This window comes from Marmota monax, unplaced genomic scaffold (genome assembly GCF_021218885.2).
Source record: "Marmota monax isolate L192 unplaced genomic scaffold, Marmota_monax_Labrador192_F-V1.1 WCK01_AAM20220418_F8-fsc00153, whole genome shotgun sequence".
Classification (NCBI taxonomy): Eukaryota; Metazoa; Chordata; class Mammalia; order Rodentia; family Sciuridae; genus Marmota; species Marmota monax.
In genome coordinates this window covers 1803925-1819656 of record NW_026692146.1, presented here as the reverse complement: position 1 = coordinate 1819656, position 15732 = coordinate 1803925, and the positions used below count along the sequence as shown (strand labels likewise).

The window sequence follows — 15732 nt, the reverse complement described above, 5'->3', positions numbered from 1 at the left end:
CAGCAATATAGAAGTATGAACAAGGCTACTTAGCATGGATACAGATTGTCACTCTGCCAGAAAATACAGGGAGGAAACAAAAGGAAGCATGGGAGTCTGAGAAACAAACCTTTGATTTTATCTTGATCCAGTCCATGCCACTTACAGGTCAGTCTTAAAGAGCAAACTAGAGACGATGGAAGTGATGGCTGGAACAGGTTATAAGTTGACTACAGCATTATCTAGGAAAGTGATTTACATATTCATGATTCAAATTATATGTTATTTTCTTAATCATTCTTTTTTCCTTGGATCACTAATATTTTCAAATGCATGTCTTATCTGAGCACACTTTCCCACTGTGACATACAAGATATGGAATTCTAACATGCTGAGCTTCTTAGAAAACATTAAAGGACAAGTAATTAGCTAGAAAAATAATCGGCTTCTTGATTATGTTCTCTCTCCCAATGAAAGGTATCATTACTGAAATCCAAAAAAAAAAAAAAAAAACCCTTCAATACCTTGCAAAAAAAATTTTCCCTTCTGTCAGTGTTGGCCTAGCACTTGGTTTTTTTCTTCTATCCACATAAGTCTCAAAAAACTCCATTTGGGTAGACAGGTGGTTTCCTAGGGCCTATGGTTGTCCACTCAGTACAGAGGTCAGGGAGGTTCTTTGGCTCAAGGACATGGACACTGCTTATTTCACCTGCAAGTTCCTGTTCTCTAAATTTTGCTGACACACTTCCCTAACTAGAGAATGACAGGGTCTGCAGATGGAGTGTGCTAAACACCCAGCTTGAGCTGTGCATACACACGCACACTTGCAGAATGAGTTTAGGGCAGCTGAGGTCTACTGCCCATCCATTCAGAGCAACTCTTTGAATGGCGTGGTTCCCCGTTTAATAATACCTCCCCATTCCACCCCTCCAACACTCCCAATGATCCTGTCAATCAAATTGCAAAGCTGAAAGCTGAATGACAAGCTGAAACCTCAAAAGCAACCCAACATCCCAGTTAAAGACATCCCTAAGTCAGGAGGGAGTGTTCGTGAGCCCAGCACCAGACTGGAACAAAGGCTAGGAGGCAACAGCTGCTGTAAATGCCATCCATCATCATTCAAAAATAAAGACCTTCTAAATCCAACCAGAGGGCACTTGCAAATATCCAGTGTCTTCCTGACACTTTGATTGATGGCCACCCCTTTTAATTAGCTCCTCTTGGTTCTGGTGGTTTCCAAGAACTGATGGCTAGCTCCCACCTCCTCCTCCCAGGCTGCCATTGGCCTTCTCGGGTAGACAGCACGGGGGCAGACACTGAGTCTCACCAGCCTCTTTCATTGAGGATCCCACCCACCACTCTGTAATCCTCCATCCTCCCACATGGAGCACCACACTGACCTTTCGCAGAAGGAAGCAGATGCGCTCGATGTTCCTCAGCCGTTCCCTCTATCAGGATGCACAGGAGAGAAAGGAGATAGTAGGTTAGAGGTCCTGCTGAAAACACTTGAGAAGCCCATACAATCCAACCCAGTGGAGGAAGCAGAACCCACCAGAGATCCTTCCTGGGCACACGGCCCACGGGTTCCCACCCAGTGGCTTTTTCTAACAGAATTTCCATCTCCTTGTCATAGTCATTTGCTCTAACAGCAAACGGCATGGGCTCAGCATCCCTCCCAGCCCAGCATATTTTTTCCTGCATGTACTCATCAGATGGTCCAACTGCAGAGTGGACGTCACATGCTCACCGAGCATCCTAAAGCCCAGGAAGGATGCCCCGCTTAGGTCACCAAGAGCATAGGTGCACCCATTAATGTTTAAGGCAAATAAGTTCTACCCCCATTGCTTTTTTTTTCTAAAGTGAGTGTACTCGGAGGGAGCAACCTGGCAATGATTAGACATCCACAGTGCCCCCGGACTAAGACTTTTCCAGAAGTCAAGTCCATATTGGAAGCCTGGCTCAAAGCCAAGAGAAGATGTCCTGAGGCTGGGCAGGTGATGCTGCCCACAGCACGTGCTAAGTGCTTCCTTTTCCTGCAGTGACTTTCCTGTTTCTGAAGCCACGCTGAACACAGCTGCGGCATCTCCCGGCGCTTCATTACCAAGGCAATTTGGTTGCTGTAGATGTAATGGTAATGAGAGCCTCGTGGATCTGCAGAGGACAGGTGGCTGGGACACTTCAATTTCCCTAATTGAATCATAAATATAGTGATTCCTGTGCAGCCTGTACGCCCAGAGGAAGGAGCCCACATCAGGACAGATTAGTGTCCATGCGTCTAGGAAGATAGGTCACATCCTTCTCAACACACACGTGGGCAAGAGTGCACACACGTGTCCAAAAGAGGCTGCTACAGGGCACACACTAGCTCCTGGATACACTCTCAAGTCAGAGACCCTAAAGGATGACATTTCTCATTACTTCAAAATGACAGGAAAGGAAACCTTGAAAAACAAGGAGCCAAACAGAACACACCTCTTCTGTTCCACCCCCTCTAAGAGGGGGCAGGTCCAACAGAAGCCCAACAATATATGGATCTTTTGGGCATCTAAAATCCAAATGGGAGTTGGGGGTGTGGCTCAGTAGTAGTGTGCTTGCTCAGCATGAGCAAGGCGCTGGGTTCCAGCCCCAGGACTGCAAAAAAGAAAAAGAAAGAGAAGGAGGAGGAGTAAACATCAAATGGGCTGCTTGTCCTCATTGAGAAATGAGATCATCATAGAGATCAGAAAGTATTTGCCACTCAAGTCCTTCCAGGGCTGGAGTCACCAACCAGTGAAGTGCTTTTTCAAACTCTGAGACAGAAAGGCTTCTATGAGGGTTCTTTAGTGTGCGATGAGTTCAATGAGATCTACCAAGCATTTCATTTCCTGCCAGGGAGTAACATTGCAAGAACTGGGAAACATGTCTAATGCTTTTCCATTTAGGGTTTTTATGTTATTTTGTTGTTTTTAATCCTAGATAAGAGTATCTTCCCCTGTGAGATGCTTGGGCTTTGAAAAGCCCTGGCGCCTTAATTAATTTGTTAACCAACTTGAAGTATAGCTATACTAGGAATTTAAAAATTAAAATTAATTAACTAATTTTCAAATTAAAAAATAGGGTCGGGGGTGGAACGCAGCGGCAGAGCATTTGCCTAGCATGCAACAGGCTCAGTGCTATTCCTAGAACCACACACAAAAAAAAAAAAAAAAGAAAAAGCAGATCAAATAAATAATGAGCTGAGATCCAGCTATTATGCCACACAACTTCATCTTTCAATATTCATCCCTTTTTATCAACAAATAGTTACTGAAGCCTACTGTGTGCAAGTTCTATTCTCACATTGGCCTTTCATGGAAGCCCCTGGAGCTTAGACCAGTCCTGATTTTCTTTCTTCTGTCTAAACTATGGAACTTGCCATGGTGGACTGGACAAGGGCTCTGCAGAAACACCTCAAGGTTTCACCAACCACCTGAAACCCAGCATGCAATCTCCATGATGGAAGAGTGGAAAGGTCAGGTTTCTTCTTGAAGTAAGCATTGACTCATTCATAAATAAAGCTGTAAGTAAGCTGCTTGCTCTGTGTGTGTGTGTGTGTGTGTTAGGGATAAAACCCGGGGCTTCACAGACGCTAAGCAAGCGTCTACCACTGATCCCAAGCCCCCATAAACTCCTTTTTGAGTCCAAATGAGAGGTAGGAAAGCAAACTCTCCACTCCCCTGGCATCCCGACATGGAGGTGCCCTCTCTATTAAATTAGAGCTGCTCTGTGCACCTGGTAGATATTGACAAGCCAGGTGTGTGATGTTGGTGCCAAACCCACAACATCCAAAAAAGACATGAGACCCCGGGTGAAACAGTTCCAGGCCCGACCGACCCAAGTTCTCATGGGAGGATGGAGGGTAAGGCCAGCAGATTAAAAACAAAATGGATTTTAATGATTATGACTTTTACGAAAGACACTAAATTTTCAAGTGAATCTTAAAGATACTGTCATGTTTACTTTACACAGTCGACTTCGAAAGGGTTTGGCTCTATTTCGTAGAATCAAAGACTGTGGTGCCAAAGGAGGCCTCAGAGACGACAAAACCAAGCTTCTTAAAGGGACAGCATGGAGTAGTGGTCAGAACACCTAGGGTCAAGACCTGGCTCCTCCACCCATGAGCTGAGTCCTTGGATAAGAAACTCAGCCTTATGAACTAGAGATTGGGGAAATGGGATCCGTCTGGCAGAGCTGCTGCCAGGATTACAGTGATGTATATAAAGCTCCTGGCACAGCAAAGACTCAAAGCAAAATTACAATTCCAGAAGTGACCCTTAACTTGACAGAGGGAGATCTGAAGCTGGGTCCCACCACATGTCATTTGGGACCTTCTCAAGAGCAAAACCTTCTTTAGGAGTCCTAAAGCTGAGAAGAGACTTTTTTGTCCCTGTTACTAAAGAATGACACCATAACCTTCCCAGGTTAAAATGGAATCACACTGGTAGAGACCCTGGTTCTCTCTACAGTTTCTGACTGAAAACTCAGCAGAGCTACTCAGACACACGAAAACTCATCCTCACACTAGAAACCATGGCTGGAAGGATCTTCAAACACAGAGCCAGTGAATCTGGATTAAGAGATACAGTGCATGCTCCCTTCTTTGAAGGCAGCAGTGCTGGTCTGGAATACATTTGGAAAAGGTTCTGGCCACATGCTCTTGATCCTTGGCCTCTGGGACATGGGCTTCACTGACCAGAGAAGCAAACAGCCAAGACCCATGGCCACCTGACAGAAATGACATCTCCCCTTCTCCCTGCCCCAGGCCTCTTTTTCCATATTCATGCAGATGCTCCCAATTGAAGGCGCAGCCAGGGCACAGGGAGGGGAGGCATGCAGGGCCTGGCAAGCAAATCAAGCAGGAAGACTCTGGAAGCTCTCTGTGCTTTGGCAGGGTGTCTTCCCAGCCCTGAACGAAACCAGACTGCGTCTGATTCCCCAGTGGGAGGTGAGCTGACCTCAGGCCACAGAATCACCTGACGTGAATTCCCTCCTGGTGATGGGGGTGGGGCTAGGAGCTCCATGTATTAGCCCACCCTCCATAAGAAACTGGCACCCACCTCCATCAGGGGACACTCATTCATGGCGTCACATAAACTGCAGACATGCTAGCCGACATGGAGCCTCTTTCTTGGGTCAAAGATGAGGAACCAAAAAAGACTAACGCCAGCAGCCACAACACAGCAGACCCTCCCCCTGAGTTATGGGGACAGTCACACTCAGTTAACATGATATCTCAGCAACCTCAAGAGCAAGAAGGCTCCTCAACAGCCTGAAGCCAGGCACAGAGGCAGAGTCAGAGCAAGTGGGTTCTTTACTTATTCTGCCATCAAAACCCTCAGCCTCCTGCACAAGTCCTGGGTGGCCTATGGTGACACCACCTTCTGGTCAGCAGAACCTGCAACTTACCGCATGAACAGGGTTGCACTGATCGATGGGGCTTTTAAAGTCCGTCCTTAACTCATCAAAGGCAATGATCTGGAACAGAACAGAGAACCAAGATGTTAGCACACAGGGAAGTCGATGCACCACCCCAAAAGCTTCCTGGAGTTGTGTTTCCACATAACACCGAAGGCAGGAAGTGGGCCCAGGCAACCAACTCAAGACTGGCCAGGAGTTGGTCACTGTTGAAGCTGGGAATGTGCACGTGAGGGTGATTATCTTCTTTCATCTACTGTATATGTTTAAAATATTCCCAAATAAACTTTTTTTTTTTTTGGTTTCCTGTTCTTTGCAAAGATGTAGAGCAACTCTACCCTGGTGGGGTCACCTTAGGATTTTAATAAAGGCACAAAAATTCAAGACTTCAAACAAATACTTTCAGCTCTTCCCAGGAAGGGATGTTTATGTTATTTTATTTTTTATTTTTGTGTATTTGGCCAGAGATGCTAATTAGAAGTAAAAGGGAAAGAGGGGGCACAACGGAGCAGAGATGATAAGAAGAAAAAGAACCGTGTCTCCAGATAACCGTTCACAGAGGGACAGTCAGCTCCTGGGTAGTCCACGCTTCACAGCTTAGTCCTTCAGACTTTGACCCTGAAGTTCATTCTGAACAGAAACCTCAGAACTCCCCTGAGAGAGCAATGGTTTCTCCATGTGTCTGGAGGGGAAATGATGGAGGGAAGCTTCTCCAGTCATAGAATAAGGCATGACCCATCCAGGTACTAGGCTCTCAAACCCACATCCTCACCCCACCCTCCTTGTCTGCAGCACAAATGACAGAAAAAAAAGTGGTACTTGGCCAGGGCAGTGTCCTCTCAGAGAGTGGAGGACTTAACTATGCTCAGCAAAGTCTCTCCATTGCTATCGTTTGGATCTGAAGTGTCCCCCGAAGGCCTACACCATAAAGGCTTGGTCTCCAGCTTGTGGTGCTATTGGGAGGTGGTAGGACCTCCTGGGAGAAGTCAGATCCTTGAAGGGAATATTAGACCCCAGACCCTTCTGGTCTGGGTTTTGTTTTTGTTTGTCTTTTGCTTTCTTTCTTCCTGGCCACCATGAAATAAACAAGCCTCCTCCACCACATGCTGCTACCATGATATACTGTGTTGCTACAGGCCCCCAAGCAATAGACCAACCAACATGAACTGAAACTCCTGAAATCAGAAGCTCAAATAAAACTTTCCTCCTTAAAAGTTGTTTATCTCAGATATTTTGTCACAATGACAGAAAGCTAACTAACAAGCCAGGCTCGGTGGCACATGCCTGAAATCCCAGCAGCTCGGGAGTCTGAGACAGGAGGATTGCAGGTTTAAAGCCAGCCTCAGCAACTTAGCAAGGCCCTGTCTCTAAATAAAATATTAAAAGAGATGGGGAGGTAGCTCAGTGGTGAAGCGCCCCTGGGTTCAATCCTTGGTATGGGGGGAAAAAAAAGCAAGCTGACTAACATACCTACTGAACATAAATGGGCAAAACCAACTAAGGCACATCCTGGGGGGATTTCTGAACACATGGCAGAGCTGCTGAAGCCAGGAAGCCGGCTGGACACCCCCGAGTATCACCAACCCAGCCACATGAGGCTGAGAGTAGCAAGTAACGGAAAGCAATTTCCCTCTTCAAAGCAAGTATAATTTTAAAGCAGTCATAGGTCATCCTGATTTCAATGTGTCCACAGAAAGAGGAAAATGCCAGTGCGAATTGTATTCAAGACCCATTTCTATAGCATCCCTTGTCAGGTAGTTAATTGCCCATCCTAGACTTCGGCTCTTTGGTAACAAGAAACTCACCTCTTCCTGAGGATGCTCATTTCATGTCTTGCTCCCTCAACTGGACATAGGACCCCCTAACACTTCCAACCACAGTCAGAGGCAGGGGTCAGCCAATTACAGTCTGCAGGCCAAACCCAGCTCACAACCTGCTTCTGTATGAATCTGAGCTAAGAATGGTTTCACATTTTTAAGAGTCGAAAAAAGAAATCAAAAGAAGATTTTGTGATGTGAAAATTACATTAAATTCAAACCTCAGAGTCCGTAGAAAGTTTGATTGGAACTCAGCCACATTTATTCTTTAATCTCTATTGCTTTTGCTCTGCAGTGACAGAGTTCAGGCTCTATGGCCTGTCTTGCTTTTTATAGGAAAACACTTGCCGGCCCCTGGTCTATTCTTTCATTTGCCCTCTAAAGTTTTTGCCCAGTCTAATACAGTAGCCACAAGCCACATTTTTACTGATTAAAATTAAATTAAAAATTCAGTTTGTCATCATGTTTTAGGCATAATAGCTATTCAGTGTCACAGGTATAAGACATTTCAGTCCCTGCAGAAAACGCCATTGGACAGAGGCACACAGAATGGGTCAAATGCTCTTTCACATAGAACCCCTTCAAGTATTGTCAGCTAACTGTGGTCCAAGCACAATTTTCTTTCCCAAGATAAATCTCTCTAACCGTTATTTACACAAATTAGTGCTAAATTGCCTTCCACTGACATGACAGTTTTCAAATGTCCCTACTAAAATGTGACTATCAGAACCATATCCAAGGTGAGGTTGGCTGGCACAGAAGAGTAACAGCATCACTCACCTCCTCTGCTTTGAAACCTAGGTCTCTGTTAATGCAGCCTCACCATATTAGCTGTGTGTGTGTGTGTGTGTGTGTGTGTGTGTGTTTATATCCCATCCCTAGCTTTATACTAAATTTACAATGCCTAAAAACTCTGAGTCTTTTTTCATGTGCATGAGTTAAACTCAGTTTCCCTTGTTTTGTAGGATTCAGGATTCAGGAGCCTAAGAAAAGGAACTGATCTGTATCCAGACTCACCCCTCCCTACTCAGTTCAGTCCAGAAGACCAATCTTTTGAGACACAATCTGTCTCCCAACCACCATCCTAATAGCCATGAGGTCCTCAATATCCACATCCTCATTCCCCCTGGTGTCAATGTAAACCAAGCAGGACCAAGGACAGAGCCCCAAGCATGTCATCCCAATTCCTGCAAGACTGCCATCCGCACTCCTTGGGCTATTACTCATCCAGTTATAAGACAGTCCACCATATTTTCATCCAGTCACTGAAAGCAAGTCTCTGAACAGCTGTCGAACCCTATAACTGTTAGTGCACCAGAGGTAAGCTCCCCCAGAGAGGCTGGGGGCCGCACGGTGGCTGTGACTGAAGACACACCCACACGACTCCTATCCCAGTCCTGTGCCTGTGCCCGGGTCCCTGTGTGAGTGCATACAGGTGGGTCTGGACTAAATAGAAAAAGGTAGCTGGTGCTTAAAGCAGAGAGAGAGGAGGTACTGAGGATTCTGGGCCACTTGTACATGCTGGGAGCAAACAGCCATTCGGTTCCTTACCTGACCAGGAGGAGCAGAGAAAGAAAGGCCAGAAATGTCTCTCTCCCTGTGGACTCCAATCGGGTAAGGGCCCTTCCTGGGTGCTTTCTGATGGTGGTGAGGACAATGGCAGGACACAGTCTCAGCATCGCATCCCAGCATCTATCCCTAATGCACCCCCTGTCACTTGATGAGCATCGTCTATACCCAATCCCTAGGCTGGTGAGTCACTGGAGACATGAAAATCCACAAGACATGGCTCCAACCCTCATCGAGTTCCTGATACAGAGTGGGAGAGGAGTGTGTCAACAGGTAGTCCTATGACAATGTGATTAGGGATAGAATCAAGATGACTATAATCACAGCTGCCATTTATCACATGCTCACCACGTCAGGTGTGGGGCTACACGTGATTTATATCATTTAATCCTTTGGCCACGTCATGGGTTGTGTGTGTGTGTGTGTGTTTGGGACTATTGTCCCCATCTTAGAAAAGAAGAAATGGAGGAGGCTGAACGTGGTTAAATGATTTGACCACGATCCCAGCTCTGGTGCCAGGATTCAAAGCAAGGCCTCATTGACACGAAAGCCCAAGCAGTTGTTGTCCTGCCTCCCAATGCATACAGCAAGGAGAAGAGAAGCCCTCTAAGCACACAGAGAATGAGCAGCCAACCCCATGTTATGGTTTGGATGTGGTGAGGTGCCCCCCAAAAGCTCATGTGTGAGACAATGCAAGGAGGGTCAGAGGATAAAGGATTGGGTTGTCAGAGTCTCAACCTAATCAATGAATTGATCCCTGATGGGATTAATTGGGTGGTGGCTGGAGGCAGGTGGGTATGGCCGGAGGAAGCTGTTCATTAGGGGGATGGCTGAGAGTGGATATTCTGTATCTGGAGAGTGGAGTCTTTCTCTGCTCTCTGATCACCATGTGAGCTGCTTCCCTCTGTCACACTCTTCCACCATGATGTTCTGCCTCACCTTGAGCCCCAAGAAATGGAGCCGGCCTTCTATGGACTAAGACCTCTGAAACTGTGAGCCCTCAAATAAACTTTTCCTTCTCTACAATTGTTCTGGTGGGTCTTTTAGTCATGGCGGTGAGAAAGCTGATGAAAACACCCCATAATCCAAGAGCAAGCTGAAGAAGTAAGATGGAAGGTACCCTCTGCTTGGTCCTGTTTCATAGTAGATTCTCTATCCCAACCTCCTGACCTGAGTCTGAGAACAGCAGCCACAGGCAGCACAAGCAGTATCGTCCTTTGGGTGCTGCACACTTCTACCTGGAGCCAAGCCGCCTGCATCAGGGACAGACTGTGAGCAAGATCCAAGTGTGGGCAAGGACTGGTCAGCATGGTTTAATCCAGCTGCACACACAGATTCTCAGTGTGTCCTCTGAGACTCCACTGCACAGTGCAGCCCAGTGATTTTTCGACGACAGTCATAGGCGAATTCTAACTGCTGATGATCAGACCACTTCAAATCTCACTCTTGTTTTTAAATTTATTTTAAATTTTATTACAGTGAAATTTACTCTTTTTGGTGGAAATTCCCACAAATCTTAACAAATACATAAAACAAATCATATGAACATCTGCATAATCAAGATATAGAGTGGTTCTATCACCCCCTCAAAAAAAAATGCCCTCCTGTTGCCCTTGGAATCAACTCCTCTCCTGTCCCTAACCCCCAAACCCTTTCAGGGGAACTGCTAATCTGTTCTCTACCTCTATAGTTTTATCTTTTCCAGAAAGTCACATAAATGGAATCATGTAGTGTGTAGGCTTTTGAGGTTGCTCTCTTTCACTTAATGTATTCAAGATTCTGCCACATTGTTGTTTATATCAATAGTAATATTCACTGCTGAGTAATTCCATTCTATAGATGAACTACAGGTTGACTATTCATTCACCTGTTAGAGGATGTTTGCATTGTTTCTAGATTTTGACAATTATAAATAAAGCTTCTGGAAACACGTGTATAAAGGTTTTTGTCTAAATGTCAGGGTTGTTTTTTTTTTTTTTTAATTTCCTTGAGTAAATCGGAAGGGAATTACCAGCTCATGAAGTAAGGGGCTGTTCAAGATTCTAAGAAACTAACAAGCTGTCTTGTAAAGTGGCTGTACCATTTTGCATTTCCACAAGCAAGAGATGAGAGTTTCAGTTCCCCAGCATCCTAGCCAAAATTTTTTATCATCAGTGTTTTTTTTTTGGTTGGTTTTGGGTTTTTTGGTTGTTTAACATTCCACTAGATATTTAGAGGTATCTCTTTGTAGTTTTCATTTGCATTCTCTGGTGAAAAATGATGCTGAGAATCTTTTCATGGGTTTAGTTGCCATCTGGGCATCTTCTTTGATGAAGTGTATTCAAATCATTTGACATTTCTTAAAAAAATTTATCAGTGTTCTCATTAATGATTTTTTTAGAGTTCTTCATATATTTTAGATACAAGTTTCTTGTAAGATATTTAATTTGCAAATATTTTCTTCTCCTCTATGGCTTGTCTTTCATTCTAAAAAATGCATTTCTCAGAACAAAATATTTTCATTTTAACAATCATTGGTTTTACCAGTTTTTCTTTTATGGACCATACTTTTGGTACTGGACCTAAGAATTCATTTAGATCTAAGAACTTCAAAGACCACAAAGACTTTCTTCTGTACTTTTTTCTAGAAGAGTTTTCCCTGTGGGAAGATTTAAACTACAAGTTTAATTTCTTTAATAAATTTAGGACTGCCCTGGTTGTATGTTTTCTATGACATGAGCTTTGATTGTTTGTGGCTTCAAGGAACCAGCCATCACATCCAAGTTGTCCAATTCATGTATTGCTCTCAGGGCTTCCCTCTCTGTTTATCTCACTCTCCCTCCGAGGACGTCTTTCCTGCTTTATTTTCTCACCAGACTCTTGAGATGGAGGTTTGAGTGAGCGCAGAAAGGGCTGGAAACACCAGCAGCAGAGAAGTAGAAACAAAGCAAGAGACGGGTCTTCAAGGTCCTAGCCAGGTCACCCAGGACCCACCTGGGGCTCAGCCCAGCCTGAGAAAATGGGACCAAAGTGAGGCTCTGGGTGGGAATTCAGGAGCCACAGTAAGATGGAGGGAGGAGAAAGACAGACACCAGCACCTGATGGAGGGCCACACAGGACCCTCTAGAAGAGGCACAGCCAGGAGTCCAGGGAAAATCACAGAGAAGTATAGAGAGGGAGCCACCACAGGAACCGCTGGGCTTCAGCTAGGCTCAGACTAACTCCTCCCCAAAGACACTGCCCCAACCTTTCAGCCTGTTCTGCACACACACACACACACACACACACACACACACAGGTCATGACGCATAATTCCCCTATAGCCCAATCAAGGACTAGAAGGATGCCAGTCACTGCTGGAGTCAGCCCTTAATCCAGACTACCTCCATGCCAAACACTAACTGGGGAGGCAGCCTGGACCCACCTCAAGAGGCAGGGAATTTTAGAAACCCGCTAGAAAGCACCCCAGGATGCTTAGTTCTCTAGGTCCAAATCATTTATAATTAGGAGATGCAAAGTCACCTCGCTTGTCTGAACTAGTTAATTTGCTACAAACAGTCATGCTGTACTATGGCAAAAGCCCTCCTGGAAGATGAGGAAATGAAGTTGCAACTTCAACCTCCATTAGCTAATGATTCCCCAGGGATACCACAGCAGAGAGTGTAGCATTAGGAGAACTGATTTTCCCTGGGACCTTCTCCTCCAGTGTTTCCTCCACAGCATCCTCCTACTTTGGAAAGATCTTATGTGGTTGAAATACCACTACCTTGCATTCATGTTGCATTACCTTAGTGAAGTAGTTTGAGCTACACAAGAACTCTGGGGACTGAATGGGATTTCCCTCAGCATACAATTCAAGAAACACCGAGACACAGCGTTTGAATGACACTCTCCACATTGCCTGATAAGTGAAGTACAACCCACACAGACCCAGATCTCTGAGTCCTGAATCAGTTACTGCTCCATCCAGCTCACGGTGCCACCCCTCTTTGACGTACAGAAGCAAGAAAGGAAGTACTGAACCACTAAAGATGCCCCCCAAAATGTTGACTAGATGCCCATAATGTATCTGGCACTGTTCTTGGCTCTAGAATACAGCAATGAGGAAGATAAGGTCCCTGTTATCATAGTGGTTGTAATCAGGGGCAAGGATGGAGGAGCTAATTAACAAACAGATGAGAAAAGTATCAGGAAAGGGTAACATATGTGACAAAAATAAAATAGGTGATATGAAGACGTTAGAATGGGGTAGGTGATTGTATTAGCTGTGACAAAATACCTGAGAAAACCAACTTAAAGAAGAGAATATTTCTTTTGGCTCATAGTTTCAGTGGGTTCAGTCCTTGTTCAGATGGTTTCATTGCTATGGACCTGTGATAAGACAGAACATCATGGCTGAAAGGCATGTAAGAGGAAAACCATTCACTTCATGGTGGCCAGAAGCAAAAGAGAAAGAGGAAGGACTAGGGACAAAATATACCCTTCCAGGTCATGCCTCCAGTGACCTGCTTCTCCCAGCTAGGCTCCACCTCCTACAGTTCCTATCACCTCCCAACAGGTCATTCAATCATATACCCATCATTGGATGAGCCAGAGCCCCTCGGATCCAGTCATTACCCCAAAGCCCCACCTCTGAACACTGATGCATTGGGAACCAAGCCTTCAACCCATGAGCCTCTGGGGGACAGTCAAGATCCAAACCATAACAGGGATCAAGAATGGCCGCTCTGGGTAGGTGTCATTGAAGCTAAGAGACCTGAACATGGAAGTCAGATGTGGAAAGGTCGGGGTAAGAAAGCTCCTGGTCAGGAAGTTCTCCTGCAGAAGCTCCAGGTGGGGAACAAGCTTGGAAGATGTAAAGCCCAGAAAAGCCAGTTCACTGACAGCAGCAAGGGTGGGCCAGACAGTCAGGGGTGAGAGATCAGGGCAAGGGCGAGGACTGGCTTGGAATCCCCCTCCAGGGTGGGATGTATCCCACTGCAGCTCTCAAAACTGGGCCAGTGTGGCAAGAAGCTATTAAGTCCCCTCTCTTCCACTGGGAATGTGGCCTTTACCTGACTTGTGGGACTAAGTACAGTTGCAGCTTGAGGTCCCTCCTTCGAATAAAAAGAGATGCATGGTCATGACCAAGGGGGATATTGATGACACAGGTCAGGAAGCATGAAACCAGTACTGATTGTGCAGACTTAGAAACAGATGGTGGGTGACAGCTTTCAGGTCCTTACACCTAAATGAAAACTCAGTGTTCAGAGGCCATGTGAAAAGAGGTCACGAATCCCAGCAAGTCAGACTCGGGAAGCCAGAGCATGAACTTGGGCTGATCTACCTCAGAGAACAGTTGGGCCTTGAGAAAAGCAACCAAAGTTTTCTAATAGGTGGGATCGTGCCCCAAGTCCCCTAGAAACTCTGCCTGGAGGACTTCGCTCTACCAATAAGGATTTAGCTCTGTGTTCAGACTCAGCCAGTTCTGTGTTCAACCCCGAGCCTCCTAGAGCAGACCCTTTTCTTGGTTTCTCCATGCCAGGGACTCAAAATTCACATCCACCTGGCACCTCAGAATGTGACCTGACTGAGCCATAGAGTCTTTGCAGATGTAATTCAGAAAGATGAGGTCATACTACAGTGGGGCCCTAAATCCACTGGCAGTGTCCTTATAAAAGTCAGAAAAAGACACACAGAGAGGAAAGCCATGTGACCAGGGACGTGGCCAGGGAGTGGTGCAGCTCTAAGCCAAGAAACAGCAGGATGGTCAGGAGTCGTTAGGCAGGAAGAGGCTGGGGAAGGACTCCCCTGTGGCTGTGGCCCTGCCATCAGGCAGATTTCAGACATCCAGCTCCAGAACTCTGAGGGCAAAAAAATTCCCATTGCCATAGCCACCTAGTTCGTGTTACTGGGTTACATCAGCCCAAAGGAAACAGATGAGCTCCTTTTGCAAAATATCTGAAACTGTTGCTGCCGTAATCTAAGATGTTCTCTAGAGGGAATAGCTTCCAGTGCCCCCCTGAGAATGTCAAGTGTGAAAGGAGAGAATGAAGCAACCAAGCTGTCCCCTCCCCAGGGAAGCAGCTTCTGTACTCACCCTGAGCCTCCCTGGGAGTCCCACATCCCATACTCAGAAAGGTCTGCTTTTCACTTCTGCTCCATGTCTCGTCCCAATAGGAGCTGTGCCTTCAAACCACAGCCCACGCTGGAGTTCCCACAGACAGGGGGAAGATGGGGGACGGGAGCCATTGTGTTGGGTGTAACACACACGTGACTTATGTTCAGTCCTAGTTTTCATCTGAAACCAGACAGACATGAGACCTACAACCCCCTTGTTCACTAATTCTAACCTGACAGAGGCAAGTGCTTTATCGCTTCCACATCCCCAGAAGGATCTCAGCATTGCTTTCAAACTCCAAAGGCCCCTCTGGGGCTCTACATAGTTACCAACCACTTCTCCAGGTCTTTGCTCAGCCACCAAGGATTTTCATGATATATAAAAATGTTCATCATTAATTTCTATCCCTTCACCCACTGCCTACCCCCTTTCCTAAAAAGTGCAATACTGGAAGTCATAGGTGGTTGAAACTCTCCCGGGTCTCTCCATGTGGTGGATTTTATATTCATTTTACTTAATATCCCAAACAGATATGACCCCCACTTTCTAAATGAAACATCAAGGAGAAGAAGAGGCCACTATGAATGTCCAAGGCCACCTAGCTGATGGGGGCAGAGCTGGAACCAGAACTTACCTCTCCTCCTCTCTATCTTGACAATTTTTTGGTTGGGGAAGGCATATAGTTTCACCGTCTTTATAAGGTAGGATGAGGAGCAATTATTAGTGTACCTATTAATTTGAGTGACAGACTGGACATGATACAGCAGGCCTACCACCAAAGCCTGCTTTATAAAGGTTCCCAATAAAATACATTTTCTGCTTAACCCTATATGCTCAAGAGCCTAGAAAAGGAAA

General features: G+C 45.7%; 1 protein-coding gene across 2 annotated transcripts in view; it reads right to left on the bottom strand.

Moving 5' to 3' along the window:
• Positions 1-15732, bottom strand: part of Cnih3 (cornichon family AMPA receptor auxiliary protein 3) — a 112238-nt gene that overhangs the window by 50933 nt on the left and 45573 nt on the right. For both annotated transcript variants that reach the window (XM_058571786.1, XM_058571778.1), the window contains exons 2-3: positions 5404-5472; positions 1380-1427 (exon numbers count right to left, since the gene is read on the bottom strand). In XM_058571786.1, coding sequence (XP_058427769.1) covers positions 1380-1427; positions 5404-5472 — 117 coding nt within the window. The remainder of the gene's footprint in view (positions 1-1379; positions 1428-5403; positions 5473-15732) is intronic.